The sequence below is a fragment of the Poecile atricapillus genome, chromosome 6 (genome assembly GCF_030490865.1).
Source record: "Poecile atricapillus isolate bPoeAtr1 chromosome 6, bPoeAtr1.hap1, whole genome shotgun sequence".
Lineage (NCBI taxonomy): Eukaryota > Metazoa > Chordata > Aves > Passeriformes > Paridae > Poecile > Poecile atricapillus.
The window spans coordinates 18616892-18638640 of record NC_081254.1 but is presented as its reverse complement, the minus strand read 5'-3'; the positions used below and the strand labels follow the sequence as shown (position 1 = coordinate 18638640).

General features: G+C 43.5%; 1 protein-coding gene across 1 annotated transcript in view; it reads right to left on the bottom strand.

Annotated features, from left to right (window-relative positions):
* Positions 1-14: 14 nt before the first annotated feature.
* LOC131580487 (uncharacterized) overlaps positions 15-21749 on the bottom strand; it is a 30740-nt gene continuing 9005 nt past the window's right edge. The window contains exons 2-9 of the mRNA XM_058841760.1: positions 20495-21348; positions 13158-13319; positions 10459-10645; positions 9545-9696; positions 8265-8291; positions 6697-6815; positions 2716-2840; positions 15-2214 (exon numbers count right to left, since the gene is read on the bottom strand). Coding sequence (XP_058697743.1) covers positions 2744-2840; positions 6697-6815; positions 8265-8291; positions 9545-9696; positions 10459-10645; positions 13158-13319; positions 20495-21348 — 1598 coding nt within the window. The 3' untranslated portion in view covers positions 15-2214; positions 2716-2743. The remainder of the gene's footprint in view (positions 2215-2715; positions 2841-6696; positions 6816-8264; positions 8292-9544; positions 9697-10458; positions 10646-13157; positions 13320-20494; positions 21349-21749) is intronic.

The following is a 21749-nucleotide window of genomic DNA, read 5'->3' as shown; positions in this document are numbered from 1 at the left end:
GTGCTCATTAATAAAATATTGAAAACAATTATCGTAATAGTGATGCTTTTATTAAATTTCTTATGCTTAGATTACAATGGATCCTGGAGTGCAGAACTATACAGTATATTACACATTATAAATACATTTATTTCTGAAAATACATGAACATATTTAATATAATGCTATAATAAAGAAGAGTGCTAGTTTTAGTTAAAAAAATACAAAAAACACCCCAAACACAAAACATTCAACAAGCTTATACCATGAAGAGAGAGGGTTGTAGAAAATACCGGTTCATGATGCTATGTCTTAAAACACTTTAAATTCAGTTTGCACTGATTCACATTCTGTACAGTCTGTAAAAAAGCTGGAGGAATAATGGAGGATGTAAGTTAAGTTAATGCAGGATTTTTGTCCCCTGTATTTATGGAGATATATGGAATATTCACAGAATAATCAAGTCATAAATCTTTCTAGCTTTGGATGAAGCTAGCAAGATATAGAGTGAATAAGCAAGTCCTGCACCAGCAGCTACAACTGAAAAATTAAACACAGCACCTACTTTAGGGTGCTAACCTTGAGTCAGCACAGCCTTTTTCTTTTTAATGGGGGTTTGGGTTGTGGGGTTTGGTGATTGTTTATGTGGGGTTTTTTTTGAGATGCTAAGTAACAACAGTAGCAATCCTTCTGCGTACTTGAACCCTGCCCTCACTCATCCCTGCAAACTCTACCAGCCTGGGAATGCCTGGCTGAGATGCTCTGAATCCAGAAAAGATCCTGCTCTGGTTTGGAGGACTCCAACAGCTCCAGCTGATGTGGATGAGCAAGGGAAAAGCATCTGTTATTGAAAGACTAAGCTTGCTGAAACCTATCATTCCTGCCAGCTTCTCAGGCATGTTGGGATTGGGGAGGGATTTTTAAACAGCAATTACTTGACATGTAATTATATTATGATTTATTTAATCCTTTATCATGAAGCAATGCCAGTTCACTTAAATCTTTACTCCATGTGTATTAATTATTTTGCCAGTACCAATAGGAGCTAGTGTGCAGAGACCTCTGCAATCACGGGACTTTCAGAAGCATGCACTGCCTGTTCCCTGAGTCAGGAAGCAGTGGACATGTGGCAATAAGGCAGCCACCACACACAGTCATAGTGTTACACAGTTGTTAGTGTATTCCAAAAGAGCACCAGTTTATAAAGGATGTCTTTGAATTACTTTCCCTTGCAGCCTTGCTCTCCTCAGCTCTTCCCAATAGAGAGAGCGCAGGCAGAGCTGTACAGTACTGTCCCACCTACAGCCTCAGTCCCCCACCTGCACCAACAGAGCACTTCAATGGAACTTAAAAGCAGGAATTCAAGCCTGGTGTCCTGTCCCCCATCAAAAAAAGAAAAGAGAAAAAAAGGAAAAAAATTATTTTTTTAAAAAAAAAGACTAATTACAGTGGCTGGGTGTGGGGCAGAGACTGCTCGGGATGCCCCCTCCAGTCTCTCGAAAGGTTGATTCCTGCACTGCTGCTTACTCTGGTCTTTACAATGAGCATCTACAATGGCAACTTCTGTGCAGGGTAGCACCAGAGTCCAGGGGCCTCTGCAGAAGGAGCAGGCCCACAGGCTGGGATGCTAACTGTGGATTCAGGAATGACCCTAACTTTACGTACTTTGTGTTCCTGTTGGATTCCAGTGAAATGGCACAGATGGCCATAGGCTGCTCTGAAGGGAAGAACTGTGCTGGGGACAGAGACTGCAACTCAGGTTCCCCAGAGGGAGGAGGCTGTCCTTTCAACAGCCACATCTGCCCTGGGCAATGAGTCTCTGGCACTCCTCTAGATGATGCTATGTGCCATGAAGCTAATATTTATTTCAGTTGGAGAAGTCTCCAGAAAGTAATGGTAGTTTCAAGGCTTCAGTGTTTCAGGTAATTCTGTTCCCAGCCCAGAGAATAGGAAGAATTTCCAAATGTTACAAGTCCCTGTTGCTTGTGTTGCCAAGATGCTAACAACAATTTTCATCTGTGGCTTGACTTTTTAAAGTACACTTCAGATTCAGGAGCGAAGCCATACATAGCTGAGCATATATATGCACACAAAACCTTCTCAACATCCCCCTTCCCTCTTTCCCTTCCAACACTTAATTCAGAATTGCTCTGTTGACAATTGTAGAACATAGATTGCGCAGAGTAACCCTGGGATTCTTGATTTTGTGTCCTTCAGTATTCTTGCCTTGACTTTCTGAAACAGAAACATGCAGTGAATATGAGATTAGATAGAGCTTCTCTGTATTTAGCCTGTGGGCTGAGTTGGGAAGGTGCAAGATGAAGCTGAGGCTGATTTTCTTTTAGTCTTTATTATGTAGATTGTCTCTTTCCCAAGACACCTTGTTGGCTTATTATTTGGAAGTCTTTTGACTGACTGCAGATAAATTAATTCAGTGTCTTTTATGTTTTGTAAAAGGCTGTGTAATGTAGCCTGTATGACTACAGTTGCCTTTAAACTGTGGGTTAACAAAAAAAAAATGCAATCAACCAAAAGCTGGGGAGCTATTAAAATGAAGATGTATGGGTTAGTTCTCAGTAGGCATCAATCCACGTCATTTGAACTTCAAGAATTGGACCTGTTTCTGTCTTTGCAAGCTGGAGTGTGTCTGGATGAAGGAACAGGACTGCCCCGTTTTTGTGCAGAGAAGAGGTGAAAAACCCCAACCCACAAAGAAACGCATGCTGCTTTACTTACTTCAGCTTGCTCCATTTGGCTCAGATTATCAGAAAGGACATAAGTTTTCGTTCTTTGTATTTTGTCCCAGAACAATCATGGAGTTCCTCTCAGTTTTCCTCAGCTCTGAAGACATAATATCTGGCCTTAACGAATGGAAAAATACAACTGAAGTTGACAGTGTCCAGAATGCATGGCTGTGTTCTTAACATTAATATGCTGTGCATATGTATCTAAGCTATACCAAATACAGTTTCCCCCTCTCCAGTCTGAAATTCCGTAACAGATGCTATCCAAATATTTGTGGCAACATCCAGAAAGAGAGCCACAAGATGCAGCACTTGGCAGGGAGCCACATTGTAATGGATGGACACAAACATCCTTTTGTTCAGAGCAGCCAGTATTTTCTGCCTAGCTGGAAGAAAGGGGATAGACTTGTGGCTGAATGTCACAGGGAAGTTAAAATTTCTGGCCTAAAATAGTAAGTAAGAAATGAAGTGCTTTGAAGAGCAACACTAAGCTAGCTGCTATGGACTGTCTCCCGCTTATTTTTTTGTTAGTTATTTATTACATATGATTAAAACAAGTATAATGCATTCTGTTTACTTTGAATGACTTAATTAGCTCAGGCCTCCAGAGCTTATGAGAGACAAACCTTTTAAAACACTTCCTAGACACATCTTTAAAAGAGGCTCTGTTAAAGAAAAAAAAGCTGGTGTTTGGTTTTTGGTGTATGGTTTTTTTGAATCAATATTTGAAAGTTATTTACAAAAAAATAAATAGCTAATAGCTATTTACTTCAAATCTTCAGTTTAAAAAATCTTCTACTCAAAGTCCTCACTAATGTGATGTAGACTATTTTGTGAACTACTACTGGGTTTTTTTCTAAGTGTTGTACATTTTTATGTTCTGTTCTGCACTTAGTTCTTTTGCAATGGACTGGTCAATCTTCTGTCTTGATGTTTTTTTTAATTCTTAGATGGTTTCTCAACCCTGAGCACAGGGTTGAGAACACCTTAGTATTAATCTTCCATGTGAAGAACATAATTTGGATCTGAGTCGGAGGTTCTTGGGCCACTTTCAACCTTTACTGCACAGTATTGAAGATGGGGTTTTGTAATGTTAGAACTGCACTGTCCTTGGTAGCTTACCTCACACTAACCACAAAGTAGGCATCATATGGCAGCAAGCTTTTGGTGGCTTCAAACTGAAATGATCATCTTTACCATGAAAAATACTGTATATGAGGTTAGCTCATGCCCATGCATCTGCATTAAACTTACAGCTCCCATAGATACCCAGATGGGTATATCTGCACTGCAATGTCAGGAGGGGATTGCCCAAAGCTTCCTACATTAGATCCTGCCCTGCAAAGTAGAGGACCACGTGCTGCTTAAGTTCACAACACCATAATGAAGTCAGCCATCAGTCTGTTCTGGTTCTTTGCACAGAATAGATGGTGCTTTGCAGGAGCAAACGTATTAGCAGGAAAAGGAAAATGAAATGAAAACCTGAGCCTGCTTAGAACAATGTATGACAAACCACTGAGTCCTATGCCAGTGTGTTTACCTTGGCAGACCTCCCCTCTCCCCTGCTAGAAGAACCAAATTGTCTCTGCTATGAGAATTCTTTTGTAGATGTTAAAAAATAAATAAATAAAAAAAGACAGAAAATAAAAACAAAACAACCACCCTGGAGCAGATCATTCATCATACACAGGGTAGGATCATGAAAGGGGATTTGCTTTGACCTAGTTACAAAAACAAAAACAAAGAGACTTTCTCTAATTGCCCAAATGACTCAAGTGGGACTGGGTGTCAAAAGCAACAAATCTCTGACTCCTTCAGAACTGTATGTTAATACAGGGCACCAGGCTCCAGCCTGTTCCAGTGCAAGACCTGGAGCCCAAGAAAGCTTGGTTAAGCAAAAGCCAGCCAACTCCATATGTGTGCATGTACAAACAGGACCAGGAGCCAGGACAAACATGTTTCATAAATTATAACAAAGACAGTGGCTTTAAATGCTAAGAGTATCAGGGCTTCAAGGTTTGCTTTGCCAAGAACTGCAGATGCATGAGACTTTATTGCTTTATCATTCTGGTACTGCCACAGGAAGGGTCTGTCTTTCTGTCCAGCAGCATTTGCTGGTCTGTCATTGATCCACTACGCCTAACTTTTTACTTCATAGGAGCCTGAGGGCAACTGCATATCCAAACTGCCACATAAACAAGGTGCCCAACTTTTCCACACACCAATGAAAAGAACAGGGTTGGTATATGGCTGTTGCTGGGTTTGGGATAAAAAGAGCAAGACCAAATACAGACTGGGCTGGGGAATAAAAACTAAATGAAGGAGAAAAGGAAATGGAAGGAGATAAGGGGCATGAGTAGAGGCAAGGGTTTTATGTAGATATATGGGAGAAGAAAATTAGTGGAAGAAAAGGCCATTCATCAGCCACTGAAAACAGCCTGCAACAATCAGTGAACAAGAGCTCTGAAGATGCCTGGATACAGACAGGCAAAAAACCTGTACATTTGGCATCTCACTGTACAGCATTTCCATGAAAGCAGTAGTTGTCAATTCTAGGAGACTAATTTCTAGGGAGGTAGAATTTCAGCTAGTAGCTATTGGTCTGACTCTTCATTGGAAATGCATCAATTAAGGCAGCTCAGGACCTAGCCTTCAATTCTAATGCAGGGAGTGCTGGTGCTGTCCTCTGTGCTGCAGAGATGAGGCAAGCAAAAGATTACAGAGACAGAACTTTTCTGAAACCCAAATAAAAGTGCTGGTTCTATTCAGGTTTAGAGGGAAGGTTCACAGAAGTTTGTATTTTTTTCCCCAGCTGGTTCACCATCTATTTTAGATGGAACTGTTTGATCTCCCTCTGCTTTGTGTTTCTTTCAGTTTCCCAAACAATAGGAGGAAGCTGTCCTGTTACGTGTGCTTGGGCCCCAACCAACCTTTTCCCAGCTGGAAAAGTCACTCCATGTATTACAGAGGGGTTTTTTTTCCCAGCTGTAATTATAAGATTCCCAGTTCCCAAATGCATTTTGTAAGGTAGGTACAGACTGTCTTAAGGGGAACAATAGAAAATTCCTGAGTGCTTAAACAACTGCTGTTTCCCCACCATCACCCCCTCTAAAACCGGAGGAGGGCTTAAGCACATTTAAGCTGTTCTGCTGAAGGTTACTGAGATCTCAGCTGAAAAAACATACAGGGAGGTGCACAGCTCCACGTAATGCTCCTGCTTTGGTGACTAAGATACCCAGGCTCTTCCTGTTACCTGATTACATACACAAACACTCCAAATTCACCAGAGTAGCTGGGAGGACTTGGCAAGTGCACAGGGAATATCTGTGCAAGGGGTAGCTGGCAGAAGTGTCAGATGGACACACGCAACACAGTTTACCTCAGAGACCAGGCTACAACCAGCTTGGTAGACAAACTTGCCCAAGGGAGAAGCATGGATCACTTAATAGAAATAGAAATAGAAAGACCTCATATTTGACCCAAATATTAATCTACAGCAACAAACAGGTCCCACCCATGAGCACACATTCAGCAAACTTCATCTCTTCTTCCTCTGACAAAAACCATCCAGCTGATCCTGACTGTCCCATCCCAACACACATCAAGTACAATATGGTCTGTCCCACTGGATGAAAGGTGGGAAAGCAGACTGCAATGCTTAAGAGGGAGCAGAAAGACAAATAATTGGGCTATAGAATGGTTCTGTCTAGTTGTCATCATCCTCTTGCCCTACTGGGGAGAAGTACCTTATTTTAGAGACCCTAATGTTTCCATGATTCTCACATGAGTAATATCCAGCTGGGATCCTAGAACATCTGGGCACTAAGGAAGCAAATGCTGCTGCTAGCCAGGACCAGCATATGCAATGGAAATAAGGTAAGGAGTGGTCTTCTCCAGGCAGCAACAATGAGAGGTAAACCTTCTACCACCTCCTCCCAACACTAAATTAAAATCTCCCACAGCATTCTCTCACCTATACAACTGTGGGCAGGACCTCTTCAGAGCAGCAGAGGACAGCCCCAGCTTGCTCTGGTTTGTCAACCGTGTCTTCCTCATAAGATCTCTCATTTTCCTCCAAGCATGGCTCTCACCCTAGGGAGCAAAAAGAAACCACAACTTAAAAGGAAATTTACTGGCAGAATTCATCTGGTCAACATATGATATTTTGGGGTACTCCAGGGTGGTGGGAAGAAGGAAGATTCTTCATTTCAGAGAGATAGGGGTCAGGGCCCACAAAATAATTTTTAACACTGCAATGATGCCCAGTGGCCAGCCTGCACCTATATAGGACACAAGGAGACAGGATGGATGAACTCTGAGTAATACCATCTTTTTTTGTATTTTGTTTGGTAGCATTTCTCTGCCTAGGACTCTGCTGTTCTTTCTAATTTAGGATTTCAGAGAGTGAGGGCACCTCACTGGTGAATGCTGAGTAGCTGCCTAAGGGCACGTTTTACCCTATTGTCATTCTGTGTTAAAAGAGAAGATGGGTTTGGTTTCCTATCTACTCACATGCCCGCAGGGGGCCTTTACAACAAAAACCAAAAAAGCAGTTTCACTCTCTTATCCTTTCTATTAGGCCAGGTGCATTGGTATCAGCCTTTTTTAAGGTGGTAGCTTTTGTGGATCATGAATTAGAAGAGATCAAGCCTTTGTTTCCCTGTCACGTCAGCAAGCCACAGCTATTGGGCCCTTACATTTGAAATGCTAATAGAGATTATCACGAGGTCAAGGAGTCTCAGGAGGCCATCTCTAATCTTTGTTCTCTCCAGGACGGAATCATCTGGACCCGTGAACTAAATGGAGCTATGAGTAAAAAAATTTAATGTTTTGTTTGGTTTTTTTAATATAGTTTTAAATTTCCTAAAGCGATGACTGTAAAACCTGGGGAACAGAACAAAAATTATCATGTCCCAGAACTAGCATAATGGTGAGAAATTATTCCCATTTCAGTGAATTTCTCAAATTATTTTCATGTTCCTGACACTGTTCTGCCCTGTCCCGAGGTTACTCCTCACTGTGCGCTGCTGCTGCTGTGCCACCAGCAGAGCCATTACTACAGGAGTTGTGGCCACCTTGAGTGCATAACCTGGCACCTGCCCAGCCACACTTATTAGCCTCAGCAATGCCTATTGCAATAGTTCTTCTTGGGAATCTGCAAAGTTTTCAGTTCAAAACTTCAGATGAGGTCATGGCTCAGCTGAGAACTGCAACACCTGATTCAGTGCTATTGGGTTAATCACCTGTAAGTAAGACTGTTTACTCATGGAAATAGCAAACCTCTGTGTTTACTACTCTGATTAATGTGTGCTGTGGAAGGGTTTGGAGGCCTTAGCAGTTAGTCCCTCGTTGTGCTGGTGTTGTCTCAGACAAGCGAGCACTGCTGATACCGAAGAAAGCCCGGGCCAGCTGATGCTTCTGTTGTCCATGAGAGTAAACCTCAGGGATGAGGAAACCTCTGGTTCATACGGTGCTGTGCACCACGTGCACGTACTCTCTGAATATGTAGACACAAATATATTCTGCAAAGGTAGTACATACCGAGGTGTTCTTGCTGATGTCCAGAGCCTGAAAACAAAAGGCAAACACATTGTTAAAGACCAAGACAGTGAGACCATCTCCCAGCATTTGCAACAGACTAGGCTCTGTTCTCAGCTCTGCCCTGGAATGTAGCCACAGCCTTGGTGAGTCCTTTATCTCTTTTTAGACTCAGTCCTTCACATGAGTGATAGTCCCTTCTTTCTCCTTCCACCTCTTGCACTCTGTTTTGTGTTTAAACTGCCAGTTCATGTTTATAGTACCTCGTAGCCTGGGGATGAGTGTAACAGGCAGAATTCCCACATAGTACCCGCACTGTAGGAATAAATCATGCATTTCATGTTCAGGATACAAAATCCAATACTAAGTGACAATACTAAGGTGTGATGTAACAAGAGAGAATGAGGATTCAGTTTAAAGAGCATGGACCTTGATTCTACAGTCCTGTGAAGTCATCAGAACTTCCCACATGCTTAAAATACTCAAGAAGCTGGCTGGACACACAACAGAGCATGGAGCACCTTTCAGGCTTCAGCCTTAATTTGGGTTCTGAAGTTCATTGAAGTGTTTGTGACCTATTTGCAACTTAAGGGTGGAAATTTCATGAGGTCTTTCCCGTGAGAGACCTACTCCTTCCTCTTTCCTGTTTGCAAGGCTGGGAATACTCTGATTAGAGTCTCTGCTCTGGCATTTCAGCACTTCTGAACCCCACCGGAACCTGAAAGTGCTGATGCAAACACAAACAATGGGAAAGAAAGGGAGAGGAAAGCATTCATTCTTGCTCTCTCGGACTTCAGTGACACAGATTTGCTGAAACACATTCCCTGGAACATGCTTTGAGGACTGGAGCTAATTACATTGATATGCTGCCAGTGTGGTAAGTGTGGCCAGCTAAGGATTGGTCCACTAAAATTTTTACTAGTGGTAATGAATGCTTGGTATAATCTCACTAGCATCAGAAGTGGAGATACTTAGGACAGTCCACACAGTAAGTTATTTGGAGTTGGTGAGGACTAAACTCCATGCTGCTGTCTGCAGTGCTCCTCTCCCCTACACCAGTGATCCATTTGTGCCTTTCTTGGCATAAAGACATTGTCTTTCTTCATTTAAGGTTGGGAGCAGAGGGACACAGACCCCCCTGATCCTGGCTGGCCCAGCTCCACTCAGTAGCAGATCGGGTTGACTTGCACTCCTGGCACCTCGCTCTGACCTGCCTGAGCAGAACTTCTCTCTGCTTCTCCCACAGGTACCACTCAGAGTCAGATTCCAAGTCTATCACTCACCTTTCTTACTGCAGAATCCTTTGACAGAAAAGCCTGTCCCTCAGCCATACTCCCAACTTCTCTGAACTCATTCTCCTTGTTCCTATTGTTTGATGACTTCCTGAGCCCCACCATTGGCTGGCTCTTTCCTGATTCCAGGTATCTCTCACTTCCTGCAATGAAATGCAAGGACTTATTTCTGAGCAGTGTCCTGCTAGAATGGCCTCTGGGCAGTGCTGGCAGGAAGTTATGACTTCAGATGGACCCTAAGGACTTAAAGATGGGATAAGAACCTGCAATTAAGTTGTTCTGTGTTTCACCAGGTACTAGAAACAAGTTGAAATACAAGGTTTGAAATAAACCGATCAGCCTCATTTAGTGAGCTGGTTCACATCTAACAGACTTTTCATCTGGTTTTGTCATCAGTAGGCTGAGCCCAGTGTTTCTCAGCCTTCTGGAAAAGTTGGTCTCTGGATCCAAGCTTTGCAGCTGGGGCTTATTTCCACTTGGTCTATAGAATAAGTCATCCTCCAGGAATGTGTTCTGTGCCTACTTGAGAGGGTAGAAGACAGGCATAAGGCTTTCCATCTTAGATCAGCTCATACCTTGCCTGGGTGAGAGAGGCTCCACTAACAGTCCCATTCAGGCATGATAAGTTTCCAAAAGACCTGTTTTATAATTCATTTGTCCTAATCTTTACAGCCACAGCTGGAAAGCAAAAAAATCCAATTCACACGCATGAAGCAGCCAGTGTTAAAATCTTAGGTATACACAGAGTGTTTTAAATTGCTTCTCTTGGATTTCAGCAGAGTTTAGTTCTATTAAAACTTTGCTCTGTTCCCAGCTGTCTTTCCTAGGGAAAAGAAAGTGGCTGGTAAGCTGGTTTGACCAAGTGGTGGCAAATGGAAGAGCAGGTTAGAGGTATTTGAACTCACCATTGCAGCTGCTCAGCTTCTCAGTGTTTGTTCCTATTTCTGGGATGATGGAAAGGTCAGAAGGGTTTCCAGTCTGAACCAAGAGGCTGTGAGGTCTGCTCCTCCCAGCAAAACTTGTTTTCATGTCTTGATATGAGTTAAGGAAGATACTGGCAGCTCCACAGGAGCAATGCTGTAGAAGATATTCCTGTACCAGACAAAAGGAAAGTATGTAGGCTCTCAGGCTGCAACAGCCCAAGGTAATAGGGGGTGTAACACTACAGAGAAATTGTAAACATTCCAACCCAGGGATGTCCATCCTTGTCCTGAGACCCACCAGAACCCAGACAAATTATTTAATTCTCTAAAAGGCTGAACAACCTGTAGCGGGTAATACAGAGCTTTCATGGCTTCATTAGCATTTAACTTAAATTGCCTGATACTCAGTATCTTTTCAGTTTGTTTCCCAGAAGGAAATTGATACAAGTTTCTGAACAGAGAGCTGCTCAGCTAAGGCATTAGTGTAAATAAACAGATCAGTTATAACAATGACTCATATTTTAAGATGTTATTTGTTTTGGAGCATGCACAGACAACAATATCTTGTATTTTTATTGATGGGATGCCATCGTTTTCTTGCATGTTACCAGCCAGATTGACTGTATGTGGTACTTAAGTCAGTCTACTTCTGCTGTTGCTGGTGGGGTGAGGAAGGGGAAATTTTCGACCTTGCACAACCGCATTGTAGAAGAGTTTAGTAGGGTAGGAAGGAAGGGAGCTTTATCCAGCTGAAGCAGAAAGGGAACCAAACTGTTTACTGGTGTTGGAACCAGGACAGGCCAACACCAGTTTAGCACCTCTGGAGACCCTCAAGCAACTGACAGTTTCAATGTCACTTCTCATCTGGATATGTTGTCACAGCAGTGTGGCACTTTGCTTTACCTATACCTTTGGTAGAAGCTTAGAAAATCTGATGAATGATGCTGGTTTTGGCCCATGGTACTATAGATTTCCCTGTAAAGCAAAGGACGTGGAGCAGCAGTGCTCCCTTTGTGTCCCAGGATCAAAACCATCATTGCAGTGGTGATGTATGTGCACCTTTCAAGAACATCATTGCGAGCATTGCTTATCTACAATCCTCATGACCAGCGCTTAATATGATGCTAAACCCACGTTTTGGGGGTTGTGTCTTCCTTAGCCGTGTCTGGGACATGGAAACCTTTCCATGCTCATAGTCTGCATGGAGAGTGAACATGGTTTGTAAAGGAGTCTTTGGATGCTCTCCAAATTGTGGATGGCAATCTTCAAGTTTCATGGCAAATGGGGTAGCAGTGTTCCTCTTCTATTCAGAGGGGTGATGACTGAAGAACAAAATAATGGAGAGCTGCTCAAATACATGAGATGCAGGCACCACAGGATACCTGAGAGCATCCAGTTTTGTAGACTGTGCTGCAAGCACTGAATGTTATATCTAATGATCCAGTTCTCCACTGAACAGTATGAGACAAATGCATCTGAGAAGACACTGCTGGGAGACCTTCAGAAATACCAAAAAGATCAAAGTTTCAAATATTTAAATGAAAGCGCAGTGCCTTTCATTTCAGTGGGAGCTGGGGAAGGGGCACGTATATCAGATGAGTTTGCAGCTTGGAAGAGTTACTTTGAGCAATGACTCACAGTTGTAAAGCTTCAGGAAATGTGTTAGTAATTCCCAGGCTCTATGTAGGAGGCTGCATTCCTGTGAGTGTGAGAGATGGGTACATGGAAATGACAAGCTACTCTGCTCTGCAACCTGACTCAGAACTTGGCTTTGGCTCTGAGGAGGTGTCAGTCACCTACTGCAGATCCAGTCCCAGCAGGTGGGAGAGCAGCACCAGGGGAACAATGACACTATCAGCAGAATAAAAGACTCACCACAGCACAGCTGGGAAGAAATAGCTGAGTGTGATAAACCCTTTCTCTTCCTTTGGGGAGTGTTAAAATAAACAAAAAGGCAAGGGAGGAAAAAAGATGGAAATCTGGTGTGATGACTGAAGAGGTGGGGTAGAGCTTAATAAAATATGCAGGGATTAAAAAGTACTGATGGAAATGCTAGGAAGACCCTGACATTATTTGCAAATTTAACTCAAATTTTCCAGCTAACTCTGTCTGATTAAAATGACAAATGGGAACACTGAAATGGTTTAATGTCAGAGATTCTTAATCTGACAGCTCAGGAGCACAGGAAGGGAAAAAAAAGCATGGAGCTGGGTCATGGTATTGCTGATCTCATTCCCCTTGTGTCTGTTCTGTGAAAAATTCTGGGATTTTGACAGTTTGAAACAAGAAGGAAATTAAAGATCTTATAATTCAAAATACAATTGCTAAGGAGCTCTGTAGATTTTGTTTTGAAAGTGTTGAGGAGAGATGTGTTCTTAGGAAATTTACAGCTGTGAAAAGAAAGTTACTGACTTAGAGCAGGCCATTGCATAAGGTGAGGAGGGTGCTTTTTAACTCAACAGAAGCAAGCACATTTGGGAAACAAAACTGAGTAAGAACAGAAACTCAAGCCCAGCCTCAGGAGCCTAAACCCATTTCACCTCCCTGAAGACCACAGTACCCAGCCCAGGTGGGTGTTGGATATGGAAAACTGACATCTTCCTGCACACAGGACTTTCTGTTTGGGCCTTGAGTTTCTTATTTGTGTTACTCTACTGCTCAATGGAAGATACTATGCTTACCTCTTTTATCTGACTCATCTTCTGCTCCTTCTGCAAGCTGCACACTTGTTTTTGGAGACGCAGATTGTGCTCCTGAAGTTGCCCAATCTTCTCAATCAGTTGGCAGATGTGTTCTAGGTATCCCAGACCAGATCCCAGGGCTTTGCTGTTACTTTGGTTCACCTGCAATGATAATGCATCTTGGACCATGGAGTAACAGAGCAATTTTTACTAGCAGCTGAGAGCCCTGCACACTCCTTATGTGTCCTGTGATAAAGTCAGGCTTCCTCTTGCAAGGGCTTTTGGTCTTGCCACAGATTTGTGCTAGAGCATTACTTGCTGAAGCTCTTTTCTGGATTTCTCAGCAATTTCCACTGTCAGAGGGATTCTTCTGACTGATCACAGGCTGATGCAGAGGAAAACCTCATGACAGCCTGTTTCTAGTTCCACCTCCCAGGCTAATTTTTGTCCTTTACTGGCCACAGAAGCCTTATAAACAAATATGGTTCTACTGTATGCTGTGAATGGCTGGGGCTAGTGAGGCTCACTTAGCCCATAATCCTCAGTGCAAGTCACACTAATGTGTACTGAAGCTGGGCTTGGCTCCTACCCAAAGGCACATATCTGCAGGTTGCATTGATTTGCCGAGTTGTGACCAACTTGGGTGTGCACTTTTGTCTGCTGTACTCTGGCCCTCCTCATTGGTGTGTCTGTGAGAGAAACGTACGTGAATCAAGCTGCCAAAGTGAAAGAACTTCTTTCCACTAGTCTTTAGTAGATCTCAGCTTACATCCCTGCTGCTACTTTCTCAGTCTTGAAGGGATACCTGAAGAAAGTTCGCAGGATCAACTTTGCTGTCTGGCTGTGGAAAGATAACCTCTACCACCGATTTCTCTTCACCCAGGACCTGCCAGAGTCCCACTGCTGCTCAGCCAAGGGCAGTGCTGGAGACAGAGAATAATCCTATGGCAGAAGAAAAGCAACGATGCTTCCCAGCCTCCTGCTCTGCACCTCACCATTTCTGGTGCCAGGGCTTGCCCATGCACAGCGAGTGTCCTCCCCTGTGCCATGATCAGACTGTGTCAAACGTGCTGCTAACAAACACATGCAGGGGCTCACTTCCACCTTGGCGCTGCCTGCTGATGTGTGTGTGATATCAGTGAGTAAAATAAGCCTCGATCTTTACAAAAGCCATGCTCTAAGTTTATCTTACTTCAAAAAATAAGTTCCCTCTACAAAAGCAGGAAGCTTACTCTGTCTCCTTTCCCACAACAATCTACATTTTTGGGGAAATGCCAACCCTGGGACTCTTCCTGTCTTTTCATTATGTCAGAAAGCTCATGGTGTGTTCAAAAATAATCAACATTAGGATTTACTTCTCTTTAAACAAATGATGATACAACGTTATTTATAAACAGGTATTATTAAATCCAGATGCTTTTGTGTCTGAAGCTGGGACAGAGGTTGTTGACTCCAAGTCAAGCAGTCATTCATTTCATGGCTTTTATTTTCCTCTCAGGCAGAGCCTGCAAGAAGCAGTGGCTAGATAAAAGTTACTCAGACATAAAACTGAGTATTTACTGTGGCTGTGCAATGGGAAGGGGCACAGCCACAAGACCCCAAGGGAGAACTAAGCCTCTGTGGTATCTGGTGGGAAAAGGTTGAATCAAAAGCACTACAATGAACATATCTAAAAGCAATTAGGGATTTGGGGTGCCCAGCTTCAGAAGTATAATTTTCAGAAAGTACATGGGTATCAGCTTGTGAAAATTTGGCCATTTTGAGCTGTCCCAAAATGAACAGTCTTTTTTTATACACTGTTCCAATGGATAGTCAGAAGTTCCTTATTATCCCTGAAAATACAGGCTTTCTGCCACACTGCACCCTCTTTTTGCACATCTAGCAACTCCCCTTCCTGCCAGTATGCTATTGCATGCCTCCTGGCATGCCTGTACTGCCCTAAGGAGACACTGAGCCAAATCCAACCCATTATAGCTGTGAAAACACAAGGGGAGGCTACAAAGGACAGATGAAGTCTTGGAGAATAGAATGGAGTAAAACATTTGGCTCTAACTTAGATTGGAGAAAAAGGATGGAGCATTTGACTGTGACCGCTTTCACTTATAGACCCTCTTTTTCCTCCGTATTTGTCCTCTGCTTAATGCTGCACGGTCCTGCCTCATGTCTGTGATTGCTGGGTTTGTAGGACAATATGGGCAGGGGGAGGAGAGAAGATTGTCCTGGTTTTCTGTGTTCTGTGTCTAGGGCTAAAGGCACTGGAAAGCAAAGGTGTGTTTGGGACGAGCATGTAAAAAAACCCCAGCTTTTAGCAAAAGTAAAAGAGAATCTCTAACTCCTGAGAGTAAATACAGGTGCCCAGAAAATGAGAGGGAAAAGCTGTAGAGTAGTTGTTTCAGGTGTCGGGGCAAGGTGGATCTACCCCTGTAGAGGACCTAAACCAGACTGACGGTTGGACTCAGCCATGCTGAAGATCCCTGTTACACAGCCAGCCTCCAGAGGCTGCTTAGGGCAGTTTGTGCTATTTTATAACAAATTAAAATGCATTTTATTGAAGTGATTTCAGAAAGCACAAATTAGGTAGACACTCCAGTGCTCACACATTTCTGCAGGGCCAGGCCCCTCTGTGGTCAGAATGCAATGGTAAAAACTTTAGTGTGCTTCAACCTGCCACAGGGCTGGTAAGCATTAGGATTGCTCAGATATGCCAGGTGTTCTATAGGGAATATTTGTGTAATTTAGCTGGTTGCACCCAAAACAATTGCACAGAGAGGGTCTCTATAGGAACCCTTCTTTTTTTTTCATAAACTAGAAATACCTAAAGACCCCTAGCTATCTTTTGGTGATGTCAAATGCAGCATAGGACTCTGGTCTGTCACGTTATGGTCTAACTCTTTTCCTCTCAGCATCTGTGAGACAGTTTTATGCAAGTAGTGAAGAGTCAGCAACCACAGGAAAACTGCAAACATTTTCCAGGATGTTTCTTCCATTCTCTCTGTCCTCCCAGTTGAAGCTTCATGATTGAAATTTGTCCTATTCTCGACATGGTAATTGTCAAGTAGTGTTGGAACAAAAGCTGTGTGCCCATTTTTGAGATGATGAAGCCTAGGAAGAAGGAAAAATATCTTGCCTACTTTTCTGTAAGGTAAAGATGTGGAGGACCATAAAGATACAATTTATGAATCAAATGGTTAAAGCTTCTCTGGGAAAGTAAGAATGTAATGTATAAATACATGCTAGATTTTGCTTTTAGATATAAGACTGAGCCAGATCCTCATCTGGAAGAAATAGAGTTAAAGGCTCCCAGCTATGCTGTGCTGAGTTACTCACGTTACCCTTTTTTGACCCTGAGGAGCACTTAAGGTGCACTACATTGACTGTACACCTGTATAACCAAAGAGGGATCTCTGCCCTTGTCAGTGCTCACCTGACTAAGTTCTGGGCACAGGTTTTCAGTATGTGTGTCCCGGGCAATAAACCATGACAGTTGTGCTGGCCCACAGATTTCTTAGGAAGCTTAAAAATACAGGATCAGCATCTGCACTGGGAACTTTGGCTTATCTAGAGCCCTCTGGTCAATATTTTGACTGATGTAAATCACATCTTTTCCTCTGTGGCTACCCAGCTCACAGAGATGGGAGCCTGTCCTCTTGTCTCAGGGGAACATTGTGCTCACTACAGTGTCTTATCACTACGACGATTTGAAGTTCAGGGGGATCTGCAAGAATGAGAGTTGCTTTCAAGTCTCTTGTCCAACTTGCATATAATCAAAATGCCTGATCATCTGGTCAGCACTTTGTCCAGCCTCATTTCAGCCATTATCTGTTGCTTGCATGCATGTGATGTGCTTTTCTACAGCTGGGCTCAATGGAGAACTGTCCTGGACCTGGCAGCAGGAGCTGAAGATGACGGGCAGTTTGCAGGGGAAGCTTTTCTTCGTTCAGACAAATGCTCACTGATGTATCTTGCATTGCCTTAGGTTTCTGCGCTTCACACAATGCTCTTCACTTTTCTTGTGGGTAGTTTTGGGCTCTATGCTCCATCCTGCCATACATCCCTCACTGCATGCTCTTGCCACGTGAGCATGGCCGGTACAGGCAGCATGGTCACTGTGCCACCGGACAGGGAACGTAACTACAAACCTCCCATCCTGGGCTCAGAGCAACCAATTAGTGACGCCACAGGCTGAGCGGGAAGCATTTGTCACTGGAAGCTGACAGCACCAAAAGGCTTGTGAATAACAGGAAAGAGAGGGATCGTGTTGTGTATTTCTGGCGGCTCCACCCTGCTGTCCAGGAGGGGCTGTGCTTGCTGATAGCTTCTGGTTTCCTCTGAGCGGCACGCACAGGCTAAGGGGGCTGACCATCACAGGTAGCTCTAACTTTCCCCTGAACTGTACCACTCTGTAGAGAAACATTTTGACTGCTTTGGCCCAGGATAAATAGCACTGTATAAGTAACTTCTTTTTTTTTTTTCATTTAATGATGACAGTGCTCCCATCCCTTTTCTTCTTCTAGGAATATGGGCTGCGCTATGGTTAATGTAAACTTTATGGAGTGTGAGGAAGTGTTTGTAAAGCAAAAGCATCAAAAGCTCTGTATCTTCAAACTTCAAGCTTAAAAGGAAATGCTTTTATTTAGGCTTCAAAGTTCTTTCTCTTGATGTTTGACAGCTTCCATTTTCTTTCATCTTTCAAAATGTAGGCAAATTTCGAAATAACAACAGTTCAAAACAAAAGATCAGAAAGCTTTGTCTAAAAATGCCGGACTGAAATGATTTGATGCATATTTTCAGCTAAAGCCATTCACCAACTGAATCCAAATGGTCAAAATATTTGGTCATTTCCAGTCTCTCTTTTTCAGCATTTTCCTTCCTGTTCTCTTGGAAGTGGCCACAGCAGTGAGGGATGGTCAGGAGGGTATCAAGGAACAACTTCATCCAGAGACTGAATCCTTGTTTGGTTGTGGTGAGCCAGTAAGCACAGTTGGCACTGCCACAGCCAGCTGGGCTGGGGAAACTCAACTGCTCTTCTGTTACTTTAAAGTACCCAAAAACCATCATCAGAACTGAGGAAGATGGTGTTACCTATAATTAAATAATGCTCACATTGACCATTAATTATAAGCCAGTGTAAGCACTCTTGCATTTCTATCAACATTAACTTAATGCAGCAGGAATTGATTTGATGGGGCAATTTGGTTTGCCATGTTCTTGCCAAGCAGGGTGGGAATATACTGTGATGGCCTGCTTTCTTTCAGACAACACTGATTTATTTCCAGGGGTATCTGAGTCTCTCAGAAGTCAACAGACCATAGCAGAGTTTGCTTTCTAGGTACCAATTTGTGTCTTGGACAGGTTACAGGCAAATGGAAAACCACAGAGAAAGCCTGGAGCAGAGCCTCAGATGGGATGAACCAAGATACATCTGTCAGCTGTACGGTCAGATGATCACCTGGACCTCACCTCTGAACAGATCTCTGTTGTATGACAGTGAGGACAGGTCAGCCTGGTGTAAGTTTGGTGAGGGCAGAAGGCTCTGCATCTGCCAGAGGCAGTCCTGGTGCTCTGAAGCACACAAGAAAGCAGCTGCTTTCTTGTCCCAGTTAACTTTGGTGCTACCTGGCATCCCAGCAGTTTAAGGAGTGCTGCTTTTGAGATACAGCAGCCTGGAGGTGTGCTGTGAAGAGGGGCAAACTTCCCCAGCATCTAGGTCACAGCTGTATTTACACAGCTCAAAAAACAAAGAAGAGTGCTCTAGGGCACAGAGCTTTAGCACTCAGCCAGTGAGGATATTAAAAAGGAGGGGAGATAAGCCACCAAGAGCTTCATTTCCTCTTCAGCTTCTTTCTAATTTATTCTCTTGTTTATTTAAATGCTTTGCTTTGGGAAACTGAGGCTCCATTTCACCAAGGGTTTAAAGGAATTTCACGGGCATACAGAGTTGTCAGACAAGACCAAATCTGGCTGCAAACTCTCCAGAGTGCAACAGAGAATTTAGGTAACTTTTTATGAAGTTTCCTTATGGTCAGATTCTGCTGCTCTCATCCTTTCTTGAGCTCTCTGCCAAATGGACATGTCTGTTTGGGATCTGTGCAAAATAGACATCTGCCATGTGTGAGATAGCTCTGGGGGAGGAAAACACTGCTCAGATGGATTGTTGTGTTGCTTGTACTGCCTTGATATGCAATGTTTACAGAAATGGGACATCTCTGACCTTCCTCACTGCTCAAGAGGGTTTGGCATGCTGAAGAGGAAGCCCAGTGTCTGATTGCTCAGGGCAGCAAGGTCAGGGTTAAATTATTTGCACAGCACACATCACTTGTTACTTGGCTTCCTCCCACCCATCTCCAATTCCAATTCATCATTATTACCACAATTAACACCCCAAAAAAAAATTCCTGCTAAGCACCATTTGACGCTTTTGTGTGTTTGTGACCCTCTTCACCTAGCCTGGCTTCCTCCTTTCCCTTTGTTCATGGGGCTCTTTGGTCTGTGTCTCTGTCAAGGATCAGCTCCCCACTGAGATCTTTGCTTTGCTGGCTCCTGGACCCCACCGCAGCGTACAGGCAAAGCAGTGATCTGTCTGCACTTCAGCAGCATGAGGCTCCAGGTAGAGAACTGGGGGAAGCGCTTACCAGCACCTGCCATGGGAGAAGGTGTACATAAGGGCTTTTAATCCTCTTGTCAATGTCACAGGGTACCCAGCAAGGGGAGAGAGAGGGAGTATGGATGGGGACAACCTGTTGAAATTAAGTCTTTGCAGTTTGGTCCATCATAGCTATGATGGCAAGTTAAAATGACAACTCCAACTCCAGCCCAACAGAAATGTGAATTTGTTAATTAGCTCCCTGCTCATGCATTATTTGAGACAGGACACAACAGGCCTAGACAGAAATTAATTAACCCTTAGGCAAGTTCTTTACAAATTTCAGTGCCCCAAAAGCAAGCCAGATGTTTCCAGAGACAGGAATAACCTGGTCTTGAAAATAAATGTATGTTCTGACCCCCACCCCATGTATCAGAGGATGATGACTAACTTCATAATCTTCATTTTGAGACCAGAATCATGTCCATACTTTCATCTAAGGCTTTTAGAAACACCAGACCTCAATGAGTCATTTGTCATCCTTACTAGACCTGATATTTATGAATTAATTCAGAATTTTACTGGTATGAAAAGAAATCATAAAAAACAATTACCATTTTTTACTGCTTACAAGTTTCAAGGGAGATATTCTACACCCACTCAGATGTGTCCAGTTTGTGACAAACAGGACTTGAACACTGACTGGGATGTTTGGACAGGCCTAGATTTAAGATTCAGTTAAGGTGTTTCTCACCTCACTCAGTCTACAGCATTCATCCATGTATTCGTCCAGGCTGTCACTTGTGGGATACTTCTTCAGCTGATGTTCATGGATCTGAAGGTCTTGCATGCTGCCAAAATTCTCTGTGAAACTGTCAGCAATTGTATTTGGCTCTTCTATGGGACCTGGGGTGGAAAGAACGCTTTCCCTGGAAAGGTCCATCTCTGGGGTATGTTCCTTTTCTGGAGACTGCTTGTCACCCTGGTCAAAATGTTCATCAGGACTTTCTTCCTGGGGGACATTGAAATCTTCAAGGGAAGCTGTAGGATCCTGCACAGCATCTGCCTCCTGGCTGTAGTAATCAGCTTGCTTTTTGCTCTCTGGATCTTGAATGCTAACTTTTCTGGCACGTTCTTTACATGTTCTCATTAACTGATGGTCAATTTCTGGAGAAGAAGAGGTACTAAGCACACCCGAGTCACAAAATGAGTCTCTGCTGTGAAGCACAAAGCTCTTCTCTGAGCCCGTCGGCGTTGATGGAGAATTAGCACCGCTTGGCAACTCAACCCCCGAGTCCTCAGATTCAAATTTGGAGAGTCTGTGAAGCCGGCACTTGGACTCGAAGGCACTGAGGTCAGGCAGGGTGGCTACATAGTCGGTGCTTGCCGGGCCATCCACATAGTCTGGACCTGCTGCTGTGGCTGCTGCATCTGGACTTGCCAGGCATCCTGGTGGGAGACTGGCACCGGGAAGTTGGGACTCTTCTGTGCAGGCTGTGTCAGCTGGAGCCTCTGGGATTAACCCTGGGTTTTGAATTCCTTCATTGCTCAGTATCTTCATGTGTGTTAACACGACTTTGTCCTCAGCTGGTGGGCTCTTCTTACCTGCTGAAAAGAAAACAAGTAGAAGGTCACAGGAGGCTACAAAACCCAGGGTCTAAGGCATCCCCTGAGGGATGTGGAATGTAAAACTGCTTCCACCAAGGCGGTAGAGGGGGACAGCCCTAATTTGTTTTTCTTGAGCTATGGAGCTTTCTTGTAGGCTTTGCTGCAACAAAAGCCTTGTGTTTCACAGCCTCAGAGACCTCCAGGGGGCTCATAAAAGCAGAATTCTGATTTGATAGATAGGTAGAAAACAACATATGTAGGCAGGTGACTTTTTGTAATTATCTGCCTATAGATGGAGAGATGTACATGTTCTTTTAGCCTGATAAACATTAATTTAAGGCTCAATTTTTTTTTTTTTTCTGATTAAATGCATTCTGAACCAGCATCAAAAAAAGAGTGAA